The 21,061-nt window shown below is 44.1% G+C and overlaps 1 protein-coding gene across 1 annotated transcript; it reads right to left on the bottom strand.

The window, feature by feature from the left end:
* Positions 1-112: 112 nt before the first annotated feature.
* DNMT1 (DNA methyltransferase 1) lies at positions 113-16,413 on the bottom strand. Its single transcript, XM_075206849.1, has 34 exons — positions 15,837-16,413; positions 15,155-15,197; positions 13,044-13,151; positions 12,327-12,528; positions 11,978-12,050; positions 11,436-11,523; positions 11,048-11,094; positions 10,832-10,880; positions 10,648-10,731; positions 10,255-10,364; positions 10,045-10,163; positions 9,874-9,966; positions 9,641-9,792; positions 8,495-8,682; positions 8,223-8,400; positions 7,840-7,937; positions 7,607-7,757; positions 7,404-7,519; positions 6,934-7,135; positions 6,447-6,577; positions 6,053-6,226; positions 5,640-5,864; positions 5,331-5,523; positions 5,083-5,173; positions 4,869-4,994; positions 4,455-4,737; positions 4,210-4,351; positions 3,333-3,499; positions 2,544-2,721; positions 2,215-2,410; positions 1,961-2,124; positions 942-1,058; positions 771-861; positions 113-419 (listed from the first exon to the last, which is right to left on the bottom strand). The coding sequence occupies exons 1-34, from the start codon at positions 15,884-15,886 to the stop codon at positions 385-387; spliced, it is 4,464 nt and encodes a 1,487-aa protein (XP_075062950.1). The 5' UTR covers positions 15,887-16,413; the 3' UTR covers positions 113-384.
* Positions 16,414-21,061: the final 4,648 nt, after the last annotated feature.

Here is a 21,061-nt window from a genome sequence, read left to right as displayed (position 1 = left end):
TTTGTAGGCACAAAGCAGTTCTCCATCTTTATCATACAACATGCCAATGGCAAAGTGTCCAAAATGTAAATGTACTTCAAAATGGCAAAAAAATAAATATCCACACAACCCATAAGATTTGTTTTTTTATTTGAAATATTACAACATATAAAAAGACCTACATTTCCACAAATACAAAGTGGATAAAATCCAGTACAGTGAATAAAATTTGATGATTCTTTAAAAACCCATTCTATCAAAATACATTTATCATCAGATCAAAAAACAAACAAACGGTTAAAGTCAACAGATGCCAAACAAAAGTTAATGTTTGCAGTGCACAGATGTAAAAAAATAAAAAGGATGGAACTCGAAGAGCGGGAGAGGTAGCAGCCCAGACCAAAGTTAATTCTCTTCCATCTTTTCTTGCTTTACAAGTTCTGCAGAAAAAGAAATAGAAAGTCAACATTTCACAAACCAGTTAACACACAAACTGAAACTTCATTCATACAAAATTACAGAAGGGATTTCTAGACACTGAGGATATTTTATACTGGCCTTCCATAACAGTCCCCTTTAAACAAAGGCCACTAAGGGTGAAACTACCCAGTCTTTTCAAACACTCAACAAGGATTCACCAAATGGAACTGGTTCCATTCATCCCCAAAAGCCTACATCGATTTAGAGGGCTACATCACAGAAACCAAAAATGCAAAATGCCAAGGCATAAAGGCTGTGCCAATTATTTCCTCTATGGCCACAATTATAAAGGATCCTGTAAAAATACAAACCTGTTTCTTGCTCTTTGAGTGTTGCCAAGACACAGGCTTTGATCTCCAAGCCAATTGCTCTTGCTAGTGGTGGAGGCACTGCATTACCAACCTAAAAAAAAAAATCACAGGATGAAATTAGGTCTTTGTTTATATGCAACTTCGCTCCTATGCTCCGTTACTGACAATTACCTGTCTGTGTTTATCCAAGATGTTGCCAAACAGTCTATAGGTGTCAGGGAAGCCTTGAGATCGGGCACATTCTCGTACACTGACCACGCGGTGCTGCTCTGGGTGAAGAACACGGCCCTGAGGGAAGCAGCGCAACAGTTAGTAAATCGGCATTTGAGAAACAGTTTTAATGTTAGTTTGTCAGCCTGTATGTTCTAGATAGGCAATTGTCTAGATCTGCACAAGGCTAAAATGATTACAGTATCGAGCCCTTCCCCAATATGTTATTCAAGGATTTAAGGTTCCATTTTTCCCCTATAGGTGGTACAATTTAGAAGACAGTCAAACACACGTTTCCAATAGAGGGCAGTCAAGGGCTAGGAAAAAAGAAATACTGCTATGCCTTAAAAATATCCATCTCATTTTGGAAAAGCAAAATATAAACCCAAGTAAATAGTGAAAGTGTTTAAGCCACGTGGTTTCTAGGATTTTAATAGTTTGTTCACAAATTAAAACTTTACAGGCAAATATTTGCTTCTTTATTATGGTTTCCAGCATCAATATATATATATGATCCATGGTGTGTACACAATGGGATATATTTTGGACACCTATATACAGTTGCTCAATGCAATCTTGTACCAGGGAGACCTGTGATTGCTCATGGAGGAAAAAAAAAAATGTATTTGTCAATCTTATTTTGTAAACCCATTCTCAGGATCACAGTTATTTCTTCAATTTACTACTAAGAATTAATTTATGGGCAGTTAACACCCCCCCAAAAAAGTTATAGGGTCACTTAAAGGTCTGTATGGGACCTGTGTTGGCAGACGTGACCATGGCATACATGGAACAGTGTATTCCATTCTGCAACGTTAACACAATGGGCAATTCTCAAAGCGCTCTTCTCATGCTTTGACTAAAGCCACGTGGAGCATATGCATGGAGAGTCGTCAGATCACAAGTTAGGAGCAGATTTGCGGTTTGTGTCCGGAAAGAATCACTTGGAATTGGAGTGAAGTCATAACATTCTTACCCACCTGTTTACCCATTGGTTCAGGGTTTGTTACTGTGGTACTGAAAAAGCCATCCCACTCTAGCCTGCCATACAAGCCAGCCCAGTGATTGTGTCTGTTCCCTGTGTGTGGCAGGCACCAGGGAATGAGCGTGTTGAATTGTCGGTCTGCAGAGTCACATTGTTTACCTGTAGGTTACATTTACATGAGTTTTTACATCAGCAATGGAACAATGCCAACAAGAACAGATTTCAGAGAGACGCCTCATAGGGAAATACCTTCAGAACAAGAACAGACTCCCCGTAGCGCTCCAGTACTGCTGCGTCCATTCTTCTTGTCACTGTGCGAGTAACGGAGTTTCCGAGTAGTCGTGCCATCAGATAACCGAACCTCCATGTTAGGTAGATCTCTCCAGTCTGAGCCAGGAGCAAGAGGTATGTGTCTCATTCTGGCAGCTACCAAGGCGCTCATGTCCTGTAAAGTCAGATACTAACTAAGTGGCTCTATTTTTTAAGGCCAAACCTGTACAAGTGTAAAGTGACTCCATTACAAAGTTGCCAGCTCTGTCTGACGTTACATACAATAGTTTAAGTATTCACCAACTCACCTTACAAACATGATCTCTGAGGATTGGCTGGTACTGTGATCCCCGGATCTGCCTCTGGAACCAGGACTGAGGTTCACCGTTGTAGGAGATCTCCAATGAAGATGCTCCGTTACGGATTTCTGGAAGGTCCGACATTGTGTCCCGCACAGTGATTGTTCGGAAAAGGCTGGAGTTGGTTCTGCATTAAGGGAGAGAGTCGGTGATTATCAAGACACCAATTTAGTATTCAATATTTAACAGTCCATTGGATTTGGGGGTTTATATATCCCTTTGTGTTCCAGTGTAGTATTTTTAGCCTGTAATTATGTGGTTTACATAACAGTAGGTTAAAGGATTGTTTTCTAGTGGAAAATCTGGTTACCTGTTTAAGTGTCAGAACCCACAGTAAATATTTGAGGTGCTGTGATCAGTGGGTAGCTAGCACTGTTCCCAGGGATGAGTGGGCATATCCCCAACCCCAGATTTGTGACAGCATTTTCCCATCCAGCACTCCTGGCCTCCAGTGGGCCAAGCATAGGAATCCTTCACAGGTGGCTCCGTCTTCTAGAGCATATTCGCATGAATTTATGCTACCAATGCAAACCAGAGTTCCTCATATTTGAAGCATGTAGACAGTGGGCTCACTACGGCTGGCCCAAAGCCCATGGCAGAACCAGTGTGCCCAACACAATATGGATCTTAAGAGTTCATCTGTACATGGTCTAGAGTTATGGTTCAGCTTCACTTTTCTTGTATCTTTATCCACCCTTGTGTATACTAAAGATAGGAACAGCCAGGACATCTAATCACCTTGTGATGTTGCTCACGTATCTTTTCTCATCCACCGCAACACTCAGCTGGCAGGCACGGGGGGCAAACACATGCATTGGTTCGGGGAACATGGGCAGCTTCTCTCCTGGGGCAGCAGCAAGTATGATGGCTCTCCTGCGTGTCTGCGCTACACCGTACTGACCAGCCTGTAAAGACAGATGGACAAGGTTTAATGCCCAGTGGTGTTTTGCATCTTGAGCATCAAGCTCCATGTTTACCAAGGACACTTCCCAAAAATTTCACTCTTGAAGTACTTTGGGTTTTTTTTTTTTTCTCCACACAAACTAAAAAACCCCCAAAAAAACACAAAAGCCAAACCTCCAATGGGGAAAACTTGACAGTTAATTTTCTATTGTAATGTAGTCTGATTTAGTTCTCTTAACCCCTCACTTTCTCAGTGTAACCAAGAAAGGCTACTCAGAGGCATAAAGTGCTTAAAGGTTAATTTGTTCCTCTAGGTCTGAGGAGTATTTACATGAGCCAGTGACTGAAGAACAGAGCGGCCATCTTCAAGGCACATTCACAAATGCACCGTCTGGGAAATTGGAGGATGGTACAATCCTAGTTAAGCCATAGCAGGTCAGTGTTTTCTAAATGGTGCAAGAGGTTGTACAGTAAATAATCCCATGCAATCTGCATCTTTTGGTTGCTTCCCCATGTAACCTTCCCTTCTCAGTTTCATACAAAGAATGATAATACTCTCCTGCAATTAACTATAAATTAGCTCATACTTCAGCTTAGAAAAGGACAACTAGACTCCTATGGATAACACTACTTTCCAATCACGCCATCTACAGTCAGATATGATAGATCAGTTCTATAGCAAGTAACTAGATATTGTAGCAGCAGGTCTTACCTGAAGGACTCCAAATGTACACTGGTAGCCCATCTGTACAAGACAGCGCAGAGTTAGTTTAAGCACCATAGAACTTTTGAAGGACACAAAGTTCCTGACGTTTTCCAGTAGGAAATATTTAGGACGGTAGTAGTCACAGTAGCTGAAGAATGAGACACAAGATCAGATGAGTAATCAATTCAGTGTCAGATACTCGTTAGGCATTTTATGTGCCATGGATTTAGGGAAACATTTCGACTAGTCACCTGAGATAAGAGACCACCAGGGAGTTCTTGAACTTGGAGTAGGTTCTGGAGTTGAACCTGTTCATACCACTGAAGCCTTGACAGGGTGGTCCTCCACACAGCATTTCTACATCTCCTTTCTGAGGCAGCCTCTGGCCCAGAGAGTTGGTCTTCTCCCCCGACATGACCAGCTTCAGTAGAACATTACAGTCTTCTGTAAACACTGTTGTTCCGGGATTGTTTAACCTGAAAGCCTGGGCAGCTGGGTCCCACATCTCTATGGCCCATTTTGTCTCAGATATACCTGGAATGATTATCAATTTTAGGGTGATAATAATGAGACCCTAAATATGCAGACAACAGGCATTTCCAGCACGGGTGGAAGATTTTCCCTAGGGATTACCGCTACATGAAGACTAATCTAGAGGCATTTACCTGCTTGGTGGAACCCCTCCGACAGGCCACCACAGCCAGAGAACACATCCAGAGTATTAAGTTTAGGCACTCTATCCTCTGCAGATTTCTTTTCACTTTCAGACTGTACAGATGATTTTCCCTTTCCTAAGGAGACAGGAGTGAGGAATGTTATAGGCCATGTTTTCAGTAACCAGGATGCAGGCAATAACCAAATACAAATTTTCTTCAATACCTTTCCCTTTGCCCTTGCCTTTCCCTTTGTTCATGGAACTGCGAGCATGATTTGGTGGATCTTCAAAGGATTTACTCTTTGCATTATAGGCCTGGAACAGGAGGGAACAAGAATTAGTCAATATATACACGGTAGAATAATCCAGCAAGCCACTGATTAGGACAATATGGTTCAATCAAATGAAACCTAAGCATTTGACCATGTACCTAGTTTAATTACTAGTTGCACATTCAACCCAAATAAGTTACCTCCAGGAAGTAGAATCTGTTTGATCCGCCAACAGAGTACTCCTGAATAGATTCTGTTAGGTCTTCTCCATATTCTATTGTGCAAGGACCCTGTACATCTCTGAAGTCCACGGTCACCTCTTCATCACACCAGTACACCGCGTTAATGTCTGCGTGGTAACTGGCTTGCATGCCTTTGTGTGTATTTTCAGGCCTGTGATACAGATAGTTCGACAACAATCACTGCACTGCCATTTCTTAGTACATTGCCCATGCACCAAGGACAGTGAAGCTTGTGGTTCAGACCTATAAGTCCATCACTATACATACCTGTAGAACTTATACACCCGCAACTTGATGTCTGCCTCGTTTGGCTTCTTGTTGGATCTTTTGTTACAGTAGATCTCCTTGATGCGACCTAACCGGTATGGCTCTGGGGCATCCAAGTTGCTTCCCTTAATGTAGTCTGAAGATTTACGGTAGTATTCCGGATAGAGATCTTCATCCGCATCATCTTTTTTGTGTGACCGCTTTGAAGGACTGCTCAGTTTGACACTAAAACCAAAGTGTTCAGAAGTTACTTCAGCCAAGAGCACAGACAAAGCTCAACCTCTATGTAGCCGAGTGCTCACTATAGCCAGCAGACAAGTTAAATAATGAACACAAGAAAGCTTCAGCACGTCTTTGTCTATAGCAGTTAAAGCTTATAAATATCAATGCATTGTTCCTGGTGCAGCACATACCTAAAAGAGTAGGCATCAGGCAGGAGTAATACACCATTGCCGACCTTGTATTGCACACCGTTCTTTGTGGCGATATTGTAGTAGACTTTATCGTCAAGATCGTCAGCAATATCAGAGACTCTGGGCATCTCCCTCTGTCTTATTTCAGCTAGCCTGGCACAGCTGGTACAGAACCTAGGGAGATACAAACATGTAAAAATAGGTGGGTGAACCACAGTCAAGAATTACTTTAGAATCACAGCAGTTACCTTTTCTCTCCCAAGGAGGAACCAGTTAAGAGATCCTCCCATTTCCTATGCACACAACCTAACACAAGTCTTTAGTGAGACTAAAAGACTTCTAGGTATTATAGATTATTGCATCAATCATGGTTTAAGTACCGAACAGCACTCACTTGTGTTTATTGTCCTCTGCTGGTTGTGGATTTGGTGGAGTCTCGAAGCGAGCGTACTCTGGATCATACCACAATTGGTAGAAATAGGACTTTCCATCATCTACCATCACATTGTCATTGTCCACCCCACCCTAAAACAGATTAAAAGCTTCTTAGTCATGCACAGGGAGCATCAAGCATGACAATTATAAAAAAAACAAAAAAAAAAAAAACACCCAAAACTACCATAAGATGTGAGGATCTTTTTGTCTAGCATTTCACTTTTAGAGGGTGTATATGTATTGTAGAATAGCAGAAGTCAGTTTATTGTATAAAGCCCGCTCTGACTGGAAGTACTACACTAGCCTCCACTCACATCTTATGGAGAGGGTGCACCGGAAACCTTCACCCATAAAACTACAGGGGTAAGAAACCAGAGATGGAATAAGTGATACAACACTGCAGCAAAAAAATTAGACTGGAGGTGGTGAACCAGACAGTAACTCACTTCCATAAACCAGTTTTCAGATGGTGCTTTGTAGACCACGTTGACCTTGCCATGAATATAAGACAGCTGCATGTCCTCACACTCGTCCACAAGGAAGAGTTCCAGAGGATCTGAAGTGGCTCCCAGGACAGTATCTGTACCCAGGCAGAACCAGTGAGCATGAAACATTGGGCCATTGCTGTCCTCCCACATGGAAGTGATCCTGCAATGGTGACAGCAATGTATTAATAGTTAAAACCATTAATGGCATACAAGACAATGAGCAGCCTCAAATTCAAAATTTCCAAGAGTAACATGTCAAACATCTAACATCATAAGTAGGTGCAGATACTAAACACTTGTAAAGCAGGAAACAACTAAAGTGTGACCTTTTATACAAGATGAGGTCAAGTTAGAGTTCTGTTAACTGGTATTCGAGTGTAAAAAAACAAAAAACATTAGACTGTAGAGAACACTAATTGTATACACACCTTGCCAAATACAGGGGCTCCGTGGGATTATCAGGACTCACAGACACACAATCACCAACTTCAAGGATTTCAGAGTCAATGGACACTTTAAGGTAATATTCCTTCTTCCCTTCAACCTTAAAAGCGAGGAGAAGTATTATTATAACATTCGGAGACACTGGGTGTTAAAAAAAAAATAAAATCAACATTTCCAAATAAAGTACCTTCACAGGATCACCACGCCAAGAGATTCTGTTCTTTTTCTCCTGTTTCTTCTTGCGCCCCTGGAGGATCTTCTTAGGAGATGGCATTTCTGGGATATTGTCATCCAACTCCTCATCTTCATCCGCTTCTTTTACAGCCAGATTTGGACACCTGACAATACCAATCAGTCGGTGAATGCAGAGATCTGCACAGAACCCCTTGTAGCCCCCATCCAGTCACATTGTGACATTACCTCCTCTGTAGACAGGCCTGCTTACTACGCCCATTGCCTCCAAACTTCAACATGTCTTGGCAGGCTTTGCACTTGCCGCAGTCCGGCTGCTGACATACCTGTGTAGAGATACTTTGTCAGGAGACCAGGCAGCCTACCTTGTTTGCATTCATATTTTTTGAATCATATAAAAAAAAAAAAAAAAAAGGTAGAAAAAATATGCAGATAAACTCCATTTATTCCACTAAGGAAGAGGCTGTTTGATTTGAGTGCATATTCTCTTGTCCTACGACAGCCAATGACTAAGATAGCAGACAGATTTAGGCATGAAGCCAGTGTCATGTGCTAGATTAGTTTGTGTCAAGTATCCACATCACAATTCCTTTACCATGACCAGTCCATACCTCACAAACCCCACAACGCCTGCGCTTGGAGTTCTCCTTCTCGTCATCATTTTCAATCTGTTCTGAGAAGAAGGTGTCAAAGATCTGATACACCAGCCTGGTTGTAGTAGCCTTTGTGGGCCCTTTATCCTTTACAATTTTTGTTGGGTGTCTGATGGCTTGTCTCCTTGTAGCACGCCTGGACCAGAGACGCAAAACAAAAACCCATTTAAAGTCAAGTTAAAACTACTGTGGACAACTGGTTCCATTCTGGTCACTCGTTTTTCACCCACCTTTTTCCAAGTGTGACACCAGCCAGCTTGATCAGGTCTCTCATACAAGGCGTTATAATAACCGGCTGCTCATCGCTATCGGCAGCATCATCGTAGCTCTCTACCTGTTCTACCACAAACTGAGCATGTCTCAGCAGAGAGTCTTCTGTGAAGCGGTTGAAGTTGAGTCCTGCTGGAGGGACAGTTGTCTGAAGTAAAGAGGCAGAGATGTTTGTGTCACTATGTGGTCATAGGTTAAGTATGCACGAGATCTCCTTCCATACAACATGGGGACCATAAAATTGTTGATTGTTATATTGCTGTCACTGAACAGGCTATATACAGTTTATCTGGTTAAGAATGGTTGGGGGTTTTCCCCACCAATGAAGCAAGTGCCCCCCTCCCACACACCGGTCTAGCCATTTTCCCCAGGACTTTGACACTCAGCACAATCTTTGGGAAACAATGTGGTACCCCCTCATAACAATCACACAGGGTAACCCCCTAGATAAGATGAGCCAGTCATGGCTTAACCTCTCCAGGCAAGGACCAATGCACAAGGTGTCACCAAGTTAAGTGACAAGTGTACAAGAGCCTCAGCCAAGGGGAGAAAAAAGTCCCACTGGACTCTATCCCCACCAACCAGTCAGAATCCAGTGACTTCACATATACAAGCAAGCCAAAAGGACGTGCCAGCCGATACAGGTGGAGGCAAGACTGTCAATGGTCCACAGGCTTTGCTGCGGATGTGAGCCTTCCAGGAGTGGCAGGCCTGAGCTAAGCTGCTGCTCTACCAGGCAGCCAGACCTAGCAAGTCAAAACGCCTTCAGTTTGTGAAAGAAGTACCAACAGTACAGGTAAAGGAAGTCTCACTATATGTATATGCCGTGTGCTTGAGGGTAGCGTGGTTAGGTATTTATTGTACTAGTGTGGATAAAAAAAACAAAAAAACAACTTATAAGATAGTGAGGTTTACATTAATTGCCTGTCCAAGAGAGATAGGTATTAGAACAGAGACCAAAAGGTATCCAAGTGCCACATGAGGTTAAACCACATCGCTAGCCCACAGTATCACTAAGGTCACCTACACCTGCTGGAACCCTGGCATAGGCACGCACATGACTAGTGACTGAAGCTAGACAAGGCTACCACCTAGTTTTCACTTACTTCAATCTTGTTCAGTAAATCCTCATAGGTTACATCTGGATTGTTTTGTAGAAACTCCACCACGATTTTGCTCATATATATTTTCTCCTGCATCAGAGCAAAGATTTGACCGTATTCTTCACTGGGATCCATTAGAACATAATCCGCAAATGCTGCATTACAAGACATGAGGTAAGCATTTGATCATTTATAGCATATAGATAAAGTTACCCACCCAGAAAGTATTTCCTTACCAGTTGTAAAGCCAATCAAAGCCCTTTCTCCTCCATCAAAGCCAGTTATCCACCATGCATTAATTGGACCCAGCTTCTTTGCCCGTACTCCACCTGGCAGACAAGGAGATATTAACACACGTTCCTAAAGACAAGTGCACATTTTGCACAACAAGACGCAGAGTTCCTTACCATCCAGAGAAGGATTGTCATCATAGATTGGTTTCACAACACCACTGAAATACAGCTCAACGTTCTTCTCGATCAAACCAGAATCAAAGGGACATAGATGACCCCTCTTGTCATATATACTAAAAACAGAATTAAGAGTTGATAATTCTTTTGAAGCTGGTGAACAATAAATTGCACAAGCGGATATGGGATGAAGTCAAACACACCAACCTGAAACATGTAACTTTGTGCTGAGGAAGATCATCGTAGCTCTCAAATCCATCTTCATTTGCATCAAATAGAGACAAGCGTTCATCTGTCAACATTTCTGGCTCGTCCAACTTGGGAAAGGATATTAAAACACATCAGTCACTGGTGGATCAAAGACTACCACATGTAATCATTGTATATGCAGTTTAAATAGTCACGTTTCTAAAGACATCAAGTGCTCATGAACTTAAGGCCTGGGCATTACACTTAAATGCTAGATTCCCCCCAAAACAAAGGGTTAATTTTGCATCACATTACTGTGCAAGATTCAATATGCTAGAAAACCTGGGCTGTAGTCATTGTTGGAAGAGAACCCAAGTAGCACCCCTTGTAACTAGATAGTGTGTCACTTACAGCATCAGCTGGGTCACCTTGAAAGTACTTCAGATCAGGGTCATCCAGATACTGCCTGCAGTCCATGCACTTTGGAGGAGGGGTCTAGAGCAGGAAGGAGGGTAAACCAGATTAAAGTTTTACACTGAAGTTTGTTTACTTTCATTTAAGAACAGGCCCTTTTTGGTGTATCCAAATGTATTACCTTGGGTGTCTGCACAGATTGTGCCTTTGGAGTCTCCTCTTTGATAGGTCTGAAACAGCAATGCCAAGTCACAGTGAGACAACCACAGGATTATAGGAAGCATGTGGTTCCTACATAGAATCTTAGTACATATTATGGTGTAAGAAGGTAACCTCATTGTTACAGCAATGCAGTGGTTAAGGTAAGAGGAGAATAGCTGAACCAAGTCATCCTTACCCATCTTCCTTGCTAGGTTCTACTTTCAACTTTTTCTCTACTTGTTCCTAAATAAAAAAATAAAAAAAAAAGGTACCTCATACTATGGAAAGAGGACTCAGTCTTATAACTGAACACAAAGGGACAAATGATCAGCCAACTCCACTGAAGAGCACTTACAATATTATTCACTGGTATTACCCATTGGCATAATATTGTTGCATAATATTGTTGCCTAGTATGAATTACGTAGAGTCTGGTTTTCCTTATTGCAGCACAAATAAAATTGCTCTAAGTTCTGCTGAAACAAGGATTAAGTTTCAACATACCAGTACACACAAATATATAATTTATGGTTAATTCTGGATTAAGATAGAACTTGGCTAAAGGCCAAAAGTATCCTACACACCTTCTCTTTGGTTTGCTCTTCTTCCTGGGGGACTTCAATTTCTGATTTTGCATCACCATTAAAATCATTAGTTTTACGTTTGCTGGGCCTGCAAAAGAAAGGCACAATATAGCAAAAGTTGGATAAATGTAAAATATCACTTTAAATCAAATCAGCAAGTTACAATTTCATTATACTAGAAGCCCACTCCCCAAAGTTATATCCCAGGATTCCACAATGCCAAGATATTTTAGTGCTTGCCTCCTTTCAACTCTTCCCAACAAAAAAACCAAAACACCCAAGCAGAAAGAGGGCAGTCTAATCTTATATCAACCCGCCAAGGACATTACATACAGTATAGGAAACCAGACATTCCTAGTCAGTCTAGCAAGGCCAAGTCTTTACTGGTTGGTGTCCCAGTGGGCACTTTGGAATACCTGCTACTGCCTGGGGAGGCCCGTTATAAGTTATACACTGTTTGAGCCAACAGTGCACATTAATAGTGCTCAGGATAGAATCTATGCGTAGTCAGGATTAGACAACGACCATTAATCTATACTAACCCTTTAGAGAACATTGACAGGATGGTGGGCTGTTTGCTTGCACCTCTTGCATGCCGCACACGAGTAGCAGATTCTACATGATGGAGAGAAAGAGTATTACACTGCAGTAACACAAGTCAGAACTGTTACACTGCATGGAGAGCTCTGTAAATGATTCCAAATTTGGACCAGTTCAGTTCATTAATAAGAGTTATTGAAGAAAGGAAATAATTTGAAAGTATTTTTGACAGTGTGAGCACAAAATTATAGGAGTAGAAAATTTCCTTTACCACCTTTGAGACTCCCCATAACAATTCTTGAGCTGCATGAACAGAACAAATACATCTTTACACAAATTTGGCAGATTTACTTTTGTTATCTCCATTGGTCTTGCTTTTCCTGCCCTTGCGACCTTTTAGCCCGGGTGTTGTAGTCTCTTCCATCTCCACATCCTCCTCATCGCTGCCACAAGTGCCATTTGGGGAGCATCCGTTAGCCTCCCCATTTAGAGAGCCATTTTCAATGCCCAGTTCTTTCCGCAGAAAGGCCTTCACTTTTGTCAGATAGCCTTCCTGGAAATACAGAAGAACAAATTCCCCACGATGAGTGCAAGTTATGTCTCAGGAACACACATTTTAGATTTTTAGATGTCGATTGGGCCCTTCCATTGCAGATCCTGGTATGGTGTACACTGGCAATCTAAGCCACAAGCTATGCAGCATTACTCTTCATTTGCATACATAGTGTATTCCCTTTCTATATCGACCTCATGCCATAGGACAGAAGTGACATTAGTGAAGAGCTGCAAGTTACAGATGTATACAATCTGCGTAATTGAAAAACACCAATAGCCAGTCTCAAAAAGAGTTATCCAGAGAATAAAGGATTCAAGGTAGAAAAATCCCATGGTGGCCATGTCACCAAGTGCTACAGAACACAAGATCAATGAGTTTATCTATATAGTTGTTACAAAAGCCCTAAGAAACAGGAGACAATTGTGCACAGAAAATCTCAGAGCCTTTAGTTATTGCTCTTTAATTGCCCTTTACACAAGTGAACATGGAGAGTTAAGCAGAAGGGCACATACTTCAGACAGCTCATCTTTGTTCAGCTTGGTCTCCAGGTCAGTCAACTTTTCTTTAGCATCTGCTTCCAGGTAGCCCAGCACCAGATTAAGCTTCTGCTCTATGCACTCCTATTAAAAAATGAACAGTCATAGGAATAAATGGTAATAGGTGTGCTAGAGTCAATGATCACCTGCTGGTGGAGGATAAAGTTTAACTTTCAGAAGAATAGTTAGAGAGGAAGTAGAAACCAAGTGTACCGTTTATCTTTTAAGCAAACATTCAAATGTCTTTGGGTGTCATTCAGAGGCTTTTATTGCCGGCCACAATGCAACCAGAGACCTCAAGGCTCCATAACTTAAATACACAGGAGTGGAAAAAGGTTTGCAGCTGAAGTTAACACATTTGCATGCATCCTGACACAAGACCCCCGCTTGTAGCATCAATTATCTTCTCCAGCTTTAACCAAATAGCCTTCTCCAAAAAAAAACAAACCAAAAGACAAACAGTAACAGATTCTGCATATCACTATTGGCAGATTATAGAGCACTACATCCTGCATGTAGGACAACAAATCCAAGATAGAGGAATCTGCATCAGCTCGACCCTGGAAATGCCACTGGCAAGAAAAATAGGTTAACAGGATTGCTGGGACTTAAGTCCTGTTAAGGTTCAAAATACCGCCCTGATAAAACTCTTTACAATCATATGCATGAACACATATTTGATGCCAAAGGGGCTGCCGAGCCATCTAGGGCGGTCTCACTTGACACGAGTAGGGATCCCCCTCTATGTTCTGCAAACCATTAATCCATCACCCCAGACTGTTTTGAGCACCTGCATGTGTCCCTACTTTCCTCAAAAGGTCTTTAAGCAGGCTGAATTAAGGACTTATCCCAAGTACGTTAAACTAAAATGCTCAAGGTACTCTGGCCCTCTCCCATCAGCATGGGTAGACAGCACAGTCCACAGACTGAGAAACTGAACCCACTCCAGCTCTGATATTGCCACCCTCTTATATAGAGAATAAGCCTCATTAGTTACCCTAAAGAAAGAGGACAGGATACTCTCCTGAATGATTAGAACACAAAGGCAAGAATCGGTACACTTATAAGAGCAAAAGCCATGTACTCATATCCTATGCAGGGCACTGGGAAGAGAACAGATGAGCAGGGAACAAGCCAGTTCTTTTCTATAGAGCTGGGGGTCGCCAACCTGCGACTCTCAGACTTTGAAATTGAGGCTCTTGGCCGAATTTTCAGTAGCTGTCAGCACCCAGAGCACTGCTGACAGCCACAGAGATTCACTCAGCCAGAAGCCCCAGCGCCTCTGACAGCAGCCTACGTCATGTGACCTCCTCCGCATAACACGAGGTCACATTATCACTGGTATCCAATCAGGGAAGGAGGAGAGTGTGTAGTCTGCTCTCCCTCCTTCCTCTGCGCATGCTCCAGCGCCTGTGTGACAGGTAAGGGGCACATGATATGTGGCTGACGGCTTTTGGGGATATCTGTTTGAACGTGTGGAGGTTTGACTGGCATGTACGGGGCATGCGTGTAGATTTCATAGCATGTGAAGAGGCCAATGTGTAGTAAGTGGTATGTGGGGAGGTCTGGTGGGAACGTGAAGAGGTCCGAGGTGCGTGTTGGCTATTTATAACTTTTTTTTTATCCCCACTCTAACATTTCCCTCCACAGCGATTGAGGATACAGAAGCACAGTGAGCTACTGTGGAGAGACCAAGTACCCTTTGAACCCTCCTTCGCTGGACACAAAAGCAAGATAAGAGCAGTGTTGATTATTCTGAATATTTTGACAATGTTGGATATCTTAGCAATATATTAGTAAATTTAATTTAAAATGTATGTGTGCACATGTTTACACTGTATATGTATACACATAAAAGGCAAAGTTGGCTCTGCTGTATCTATGGATGTTTTTTGGCTCTTAGGCTCCGACTGGTTGGCCACCTCTGCCATAGAGCCTTGAGTGTGAAGTGGTGGAATACATACATTTTTAGCATACACTAAAAACTCCTAAGGAATGATAAAAACAAAACAAAAACCCTACAGAAGTTTCCCTAGTCAAAAGTGTGCAGACCTCTGCATATGAGGGATTAACCACACTGTACACACCTTATCAGTCAAGCCATCCTGTTCTTTATCCAAAGCCTTCAGCCTAGACAGCAAGAAAAGGCAATTACAATAAGTTTACAAAACATTAATTCGTTTGACAAAACAAAACATAACTGTGTTGTGGAAGTTAGAAAGTTACTATTTGTAAACAACTCCCAATAACCACACACATACACCACCCCATGTTGTCATGATCACCACCTCAATAATCAGCAAGTCAAAACATTTAGACAATAATAAATCAATAACATTCATACAAAGTAGCAGCAACTGCAACCATGCACATTAAGGAATTGTCACGCATGTGTATTTCATGTAATGTCAGATCTAGACTGGGATATCCTTAAAGCAAAGTAGCCAGTGATGTTATGTTGCACAACTCAATGTCACATCCATATTATATCAGCAGTATACCAGATCAGACTGATACATCCTAGTAGTTTTGGCTTACCCACAGCTAGAGAACCACAAGTCCCAGCAAGCCAAAAGTCTTACATATAGGGATTTGGTTGTGCCCAGTATACTGCTGGGACTTGCAGTTCACCCACAGCCCCCTGATGTCCAGGAAGGACACATTAAACCATGAGGGGGGCTTCAGGCAGCTGACAGATCACCCCCCCCCCCTATCTTATGGGTCCATGACATCACAGCCCGGACCCGTGACGTCACTCCGGGCACTTACCGCTTCCTAACATCCGCGGGGAGGGCAGGGGAGGAGGCCTGGGCCGGCATGGCTCCGCTCGGGGATCACCGGGGAGGAGGAAGGTGTCAGTAAGAAGGTTCCCGGGGCGGCGGGAGAACACAGCGCGGGAAACACGACTTTCCCGCCAACACTGGCACCGGCGGAGATAGGAACCGATCTGCGGGGGGAGCGCGGAGAAAGGAGCCGGGGACACCGGATAATGAGGCGGCTGCTGGCTTTAAAAACAAAACACCCGAAACAGAAACACACCCGGCAACACGCGACCGCCTCAGCTTTTCAAATGGCCCCGGGATCACGTGACTCCGCCCCCACTACAATCTCCCGCGCTTTGTGAGAGGGAGCAAAAAATCTGTGAATGACAGGCTGACGCTAGGGGGCGCAGCTCCGGCGCAGTCCGCCCTCCGGGGAGATTTACATGGCCGAGAGGCGGCGCCTTTCAATAGATTATTCAAACAGCGTGCAGAGGCCGCGCCTTCCCGGTCCACGTTACCCCCCCCTGCCGCCGCCGCCTCCTCCTCCGGCCTTCGTACGGTGGTGACGTAGAGTTTAAAGGTCGATGGTGGCGGGAGGCTGGGCATGCGCAGTGCGGGCGCCTGACCGAACGGGCCCCGCCCCTTAGTGACGTCACGTGACTCTGCAGCAGTCTGAGCTGTGTAGTGGTTCAGTGATATGGACATAAGTGTTCATTCTATGCAATGGACGTGGGAGCATGTAGATAGGTAGCTATAGTTGAAGGGACTCATGTAGAGTTGGATATATGTATTTTTTTTTTATTGTATAAGATTTGCATATCCATAGTGCATTCCAAAAAAGTATGCATATGTCTATAATATGTGCATTTGTCTGAATCTAAATAGTTGCGTACGTTACTCTCCGTCATGATTACCATTTATGTATATAGCGCTAGCAATTCTGTAGCGCAGTACAGACAATTTTTCATTCGCACCAGTCCCAGCCCCCCTTTAGAGCTTACAGTCTAAATTCCCTAACATACACATACAGAGTAATTATATCAGAAGCCAATTAACTTACCAGTATGCTTTTGGAGAGTGGCAAGGAAACCCATGTAAACACGGAGAGAACATACAACCTCCACACCTAGAAGTCCCTGGTCTGGAATTTAACTCATAGCCCCAGCGCTGTGAGGCAGAGGTGCTAACCATTAAGCCACAGTGCTGCCCACTTATGACTCCTTACACCTGGACAGGCGGCATATTGGAGGCAAGGGGTGAACAAGCGTAGACAGAGTACAGTAAGGATGTCTCCACATAAATACAGCACAAGTCGACCTGGACGCATCCTGGGATAAGCCTTATAGGAGACCTATCTGTTGACAGGAGTGTACAGGAGGTCTGGTACAATGATACACAGTGATGGTGATGACAATCGGCAGCACCATTTAGCCCAGGCCTGGACAACCTGTGGCTCTCAAAGTGTTGTGAAACTACAAGCCCCAGCATGATTTGCCAGCTGATAGCAACCTGATACCTGGCAGGGTATTCTGTGACTTGTAGTTTCACAACACCTGGAGAGCTATAGGTTGTCCAGGCCTGATCTAGCCTATTCTGATTGATCAATAGCGTAATGACTCTTACAAACTGGTATTACTTAATGCATTTGTTTAGCTGTATTATATGAATTCGCAGCCATCTTCTATTAGTATTAGTGATGTGTGAGGTGTCAGAGTCATACATGGTAGGTTTATTGACTGACTACATTGGACCCTAGTCTGTGTCGTTTGGTAGGAAATTTAAATTAATCTCTGATGGGACAGGGACTGATGTGAATGACAAATATTCTCTGTAATATGTTGATGCAAAATAAACAAACATAAATAAGACACCACAATGCTCCACAGCTCCTGTCAGTAGGGAAACAGGACATAGGCTGGGTACACACTACAGTGTTTTCAGCCGATTATTGGACCAATCAAGCAATAAATGACCGTTCTGCCCGATGTTGCATTAGTGTGTAAGCTGCAACGATGAACGATTATCTTTCTAAAGCACTTTGTATTGTTTCATTTGATTTGTAAACCAGGCTAAAAATGTTCAACGATGGAACAATGTCGTTCCAATTCTGCAGTGTGTATGCACTGACGACCGCCAGTGTCCATAGATCTCTGTGGAATGGGCAGAGTCACAGTCTTTTCAGCCGATGGTTATGACAGATTAAGAGCACAGATCTGAAGGTAAATCGTGTAAAATGCGTTTAGCGTGTACACTTTAGCATTTACTACTAACACTGTCATCTCTACACTATAACAATAAGTAATAAACCAGAAGTTCTGAGCTCTATACCAGAATATATTACCGTGGATAATAGAAACGCCATATCTCTCAGCCGTCCCGACTTAGGCGGGACACTTCCAATTTGAGGGCTCTGTCCCGCCGTCCTGATCGGCTTTGTCCAACAGATGGGAAAGTTGGAAAGTATTCTCTGTTCACTGGTGCTCTGCATGGCAGAGCAGCGGTCAACGGGTGCCATGTGCAACACTGGTGCGGGTCTATTATAAACAGCAATGTGCAGGATTTTTTGCAGCTCATCCAATGAACTCCCTGCTTAATCTCTATAAAAAACACGTAACAGAAACCAGCGCTCATTTTTCTCATCTGTCCTTTTTTAAAAGTAATTAATATTAGGGGGTCCTCGCTCCCTGTCCTGATGCCACCTACCCAAATGTTGGAAGGTATGGAAAGGGCAACAGAGAAAGAGTTGCTTAACCTCTATTAAAAAACAAACACTTAACACAGGAGTTCTTAACCTGTGAGATATGTCTCCCATGGAGAGGTGTAAAGGGGTTAGAGGGGAGGTGTGACTGTCCTCTATGACATTTTTGTAATTGCTTTTTTTTAGAATTTAGTTTAGATACAGTCAGGGCCGCCATCAGATGCCATGGGGCCCGGTACAAATGACGCGGGCTGGGCCCCCCCTGATGAGCGCCCCCTCCCAACAGAAAAACCTGGAAAAAAATTGTAAAATATACTTACAATTACAGAGATGTTGCAGCTGCTCCCTCTTCTTCTGCGGCGGCGGGAACAGTCAGTGTAAAGGGAACATCACATGATCGCAGGGGCGGAGCAATGATTCCCCTGTGATCATGATTGGCAGCTGCCTGGCTGTCACAGGCAGATCACATGATTGCAGGGGAAGGATTCCTCCACCCCTGTGATCACATTCTGCTGCCTGGCTGTCACCCTGACACCCAGGCTGAAGACAGCAACGGACAGCAGCGCAGACCAGCAGAGACTGGAAGACAGCGGGCCCCCTGGTAAGTATGTGTTGCGCCGCCGCCGGGCCCCCTGGTGATCCCGGGCCCGGTACAACAGTACCCCTCGTACCCCCCTGATGGCGGCCCTGGATACAGTAGAGTCGCGATTATCCCGATCCAGAAATCGTTGGAGGCACCCGGATAATCAAATATCCGTATAATCGAAGTGTTCGGTAAAATGAAGACTAAGGGGTAAATGTATTAAGCTCCGGGTTCTTCAACACCCGCGAGTTCGGCGTCTTCGGCGTTTAAATTTAAAGCGGCGCTGCCTTGTGTCATGTGTGACTGAGAACGGTCAACATATTTCAACTGCAGGTGCTCAATGGATTGTTGATCTATGGCCAACTCCATTTTTAATGGTTAGTGAATGTATGTAACCGAATGGCAGCGGAAAGGTCTGTAAAGTGAGGGTGGGACACACACTCCACACATTAAAGCCAGCGAATGATTGTGCAGTGTCACCACTGATTACTATAGGCATGTCACACCGTGACCTTCGCGGCCTTCGACACCGTGGACCACCCCCTCCTGCTTCAAACACTTCTCTCTCTTGGCCTATCTGGATCTGTCCTCGCCTGGTTCACCTCATACCTCGCTAACCGCTCCTTCTCTGTATCCACGTCTGGCTCCTCCTCCACCCCCTTCCCTCTCCCTGTTGGTGTCCCTCAGGGTTCTGTTCTTGGCCCTCTTCTCTTTTCGCTCTACACCTCCTCCCTGGGGGCTCTCATCTCCTCCTTCGGTCTTCAGTATCACCTTTACGCTGACGACATCCAACTCTACATCTCCTCGCCCGATCTCTCCTCCGCCCTCCTCTCGCGTGTATCTGACTGCCTCTCTGCCATTTCCTCCTGGATGTCCTCGCGCTTCCTCAAAATTAACATCTCCAAAACTGAACTCATTGTCTTTCCTCCCCCTAGACTCCCCTCCCACCACATCCTCTCTATCACTGTTAACAATACCACCATCTCCTCTGTCACCCAACTCCGCTGCCTGGGCGTTACCCTCGACTCCTCTCTCTCCTTCGCCCCCCACATCCAATCCCTTGCCCAAGCCTGTCGCTACCAGCTACGCAACATTGCCCGCATCCGGCCCTTCATCTCCCAAGATGCCACCAAAACTATCATCCACGCACTCATCATCTCCCGCCTTGATTATTGCAACCTCCTTCTTACCGGCCTTCCCCATTCCCATCTCGCCCCCCTCCGCTCTATACTCAATGCGGCTGCAATGCTCATCTTCCTTTCTTGCCGCTCCTCATCCGCCTCCCCTCTCTGCCTTGCCCTAAACTGGCTCCCCATTCCTTACAGAATTCTTTTCAAACTCCTGACTGTCACTTTCAAGGCTCTCTCCCAGTCTACTGCTCCCTATATCTCCAACCTCCTCTCTATTCACACCCCTGCCCGCTCCCTGCGCTCGGCCAATGACAGTCGCCTCTCCTCCACTCTGATCACCTCTTCCCACTCCAGAATTCAAGACTTCTCCCGTGCTGCCCCCCTTCACTGGAACGGCCTCTCTCGCTCCATCCGTCTCTCTCCCAATCTGTCCTCCTTCAAGAAGGCACTCAAAACTTACCTGTTTCTAAAAAGCCTACCAACCTTCCACCTAACCCCCTCATCTCATCTCCTCCGCCTGTTCTCCCCCTCTCTCCTCCCAGCCCCCCTGTTCTCTCCCCACTTCTTCAACTTGCTCCCTGTGTGCCTGAGTTCTGTCTACCCTCCCTTAGGATGTAAGCTCATTTGAGCAGGGCCCTCTTCCCTTTGTTCTCCATACCTGTTCTTCTGCTCCGTCTTTACTGCATTAGCCTGCCTGGAGTCTCTGAAGTTTTGGTATTTTTTGTTTACTGTGTGTAATGTTTCACCTTGTTTGTGCTCTGTACGGCGCTGCGGAACTCTTGTGGCGCCTAACAAATAAAGGATAATAATAATAATAATAA

The sequence above is a fragment of the Mixophyes fleayi genome, chromosome 4 (assembly GCF_038048845.1).
Source record: "Mixophyes fleayi isolate aMixFle1 chromosome 4, aMixFle1.hap1, whole genome shotgun sequence".
Taxonomy (NCBI): domain Eukaryota; kingdom Metazoa; phylum Chordata; class Amphibia; order Anura; family Limnodynastidae; genus Mixophyes; species Mixophyes fleayi.
The sequence above is the reverse complement of the archived record's forward strand: the minus strand, read 5'-3'. Positions and strand labels throughout refer to the sequence as shown.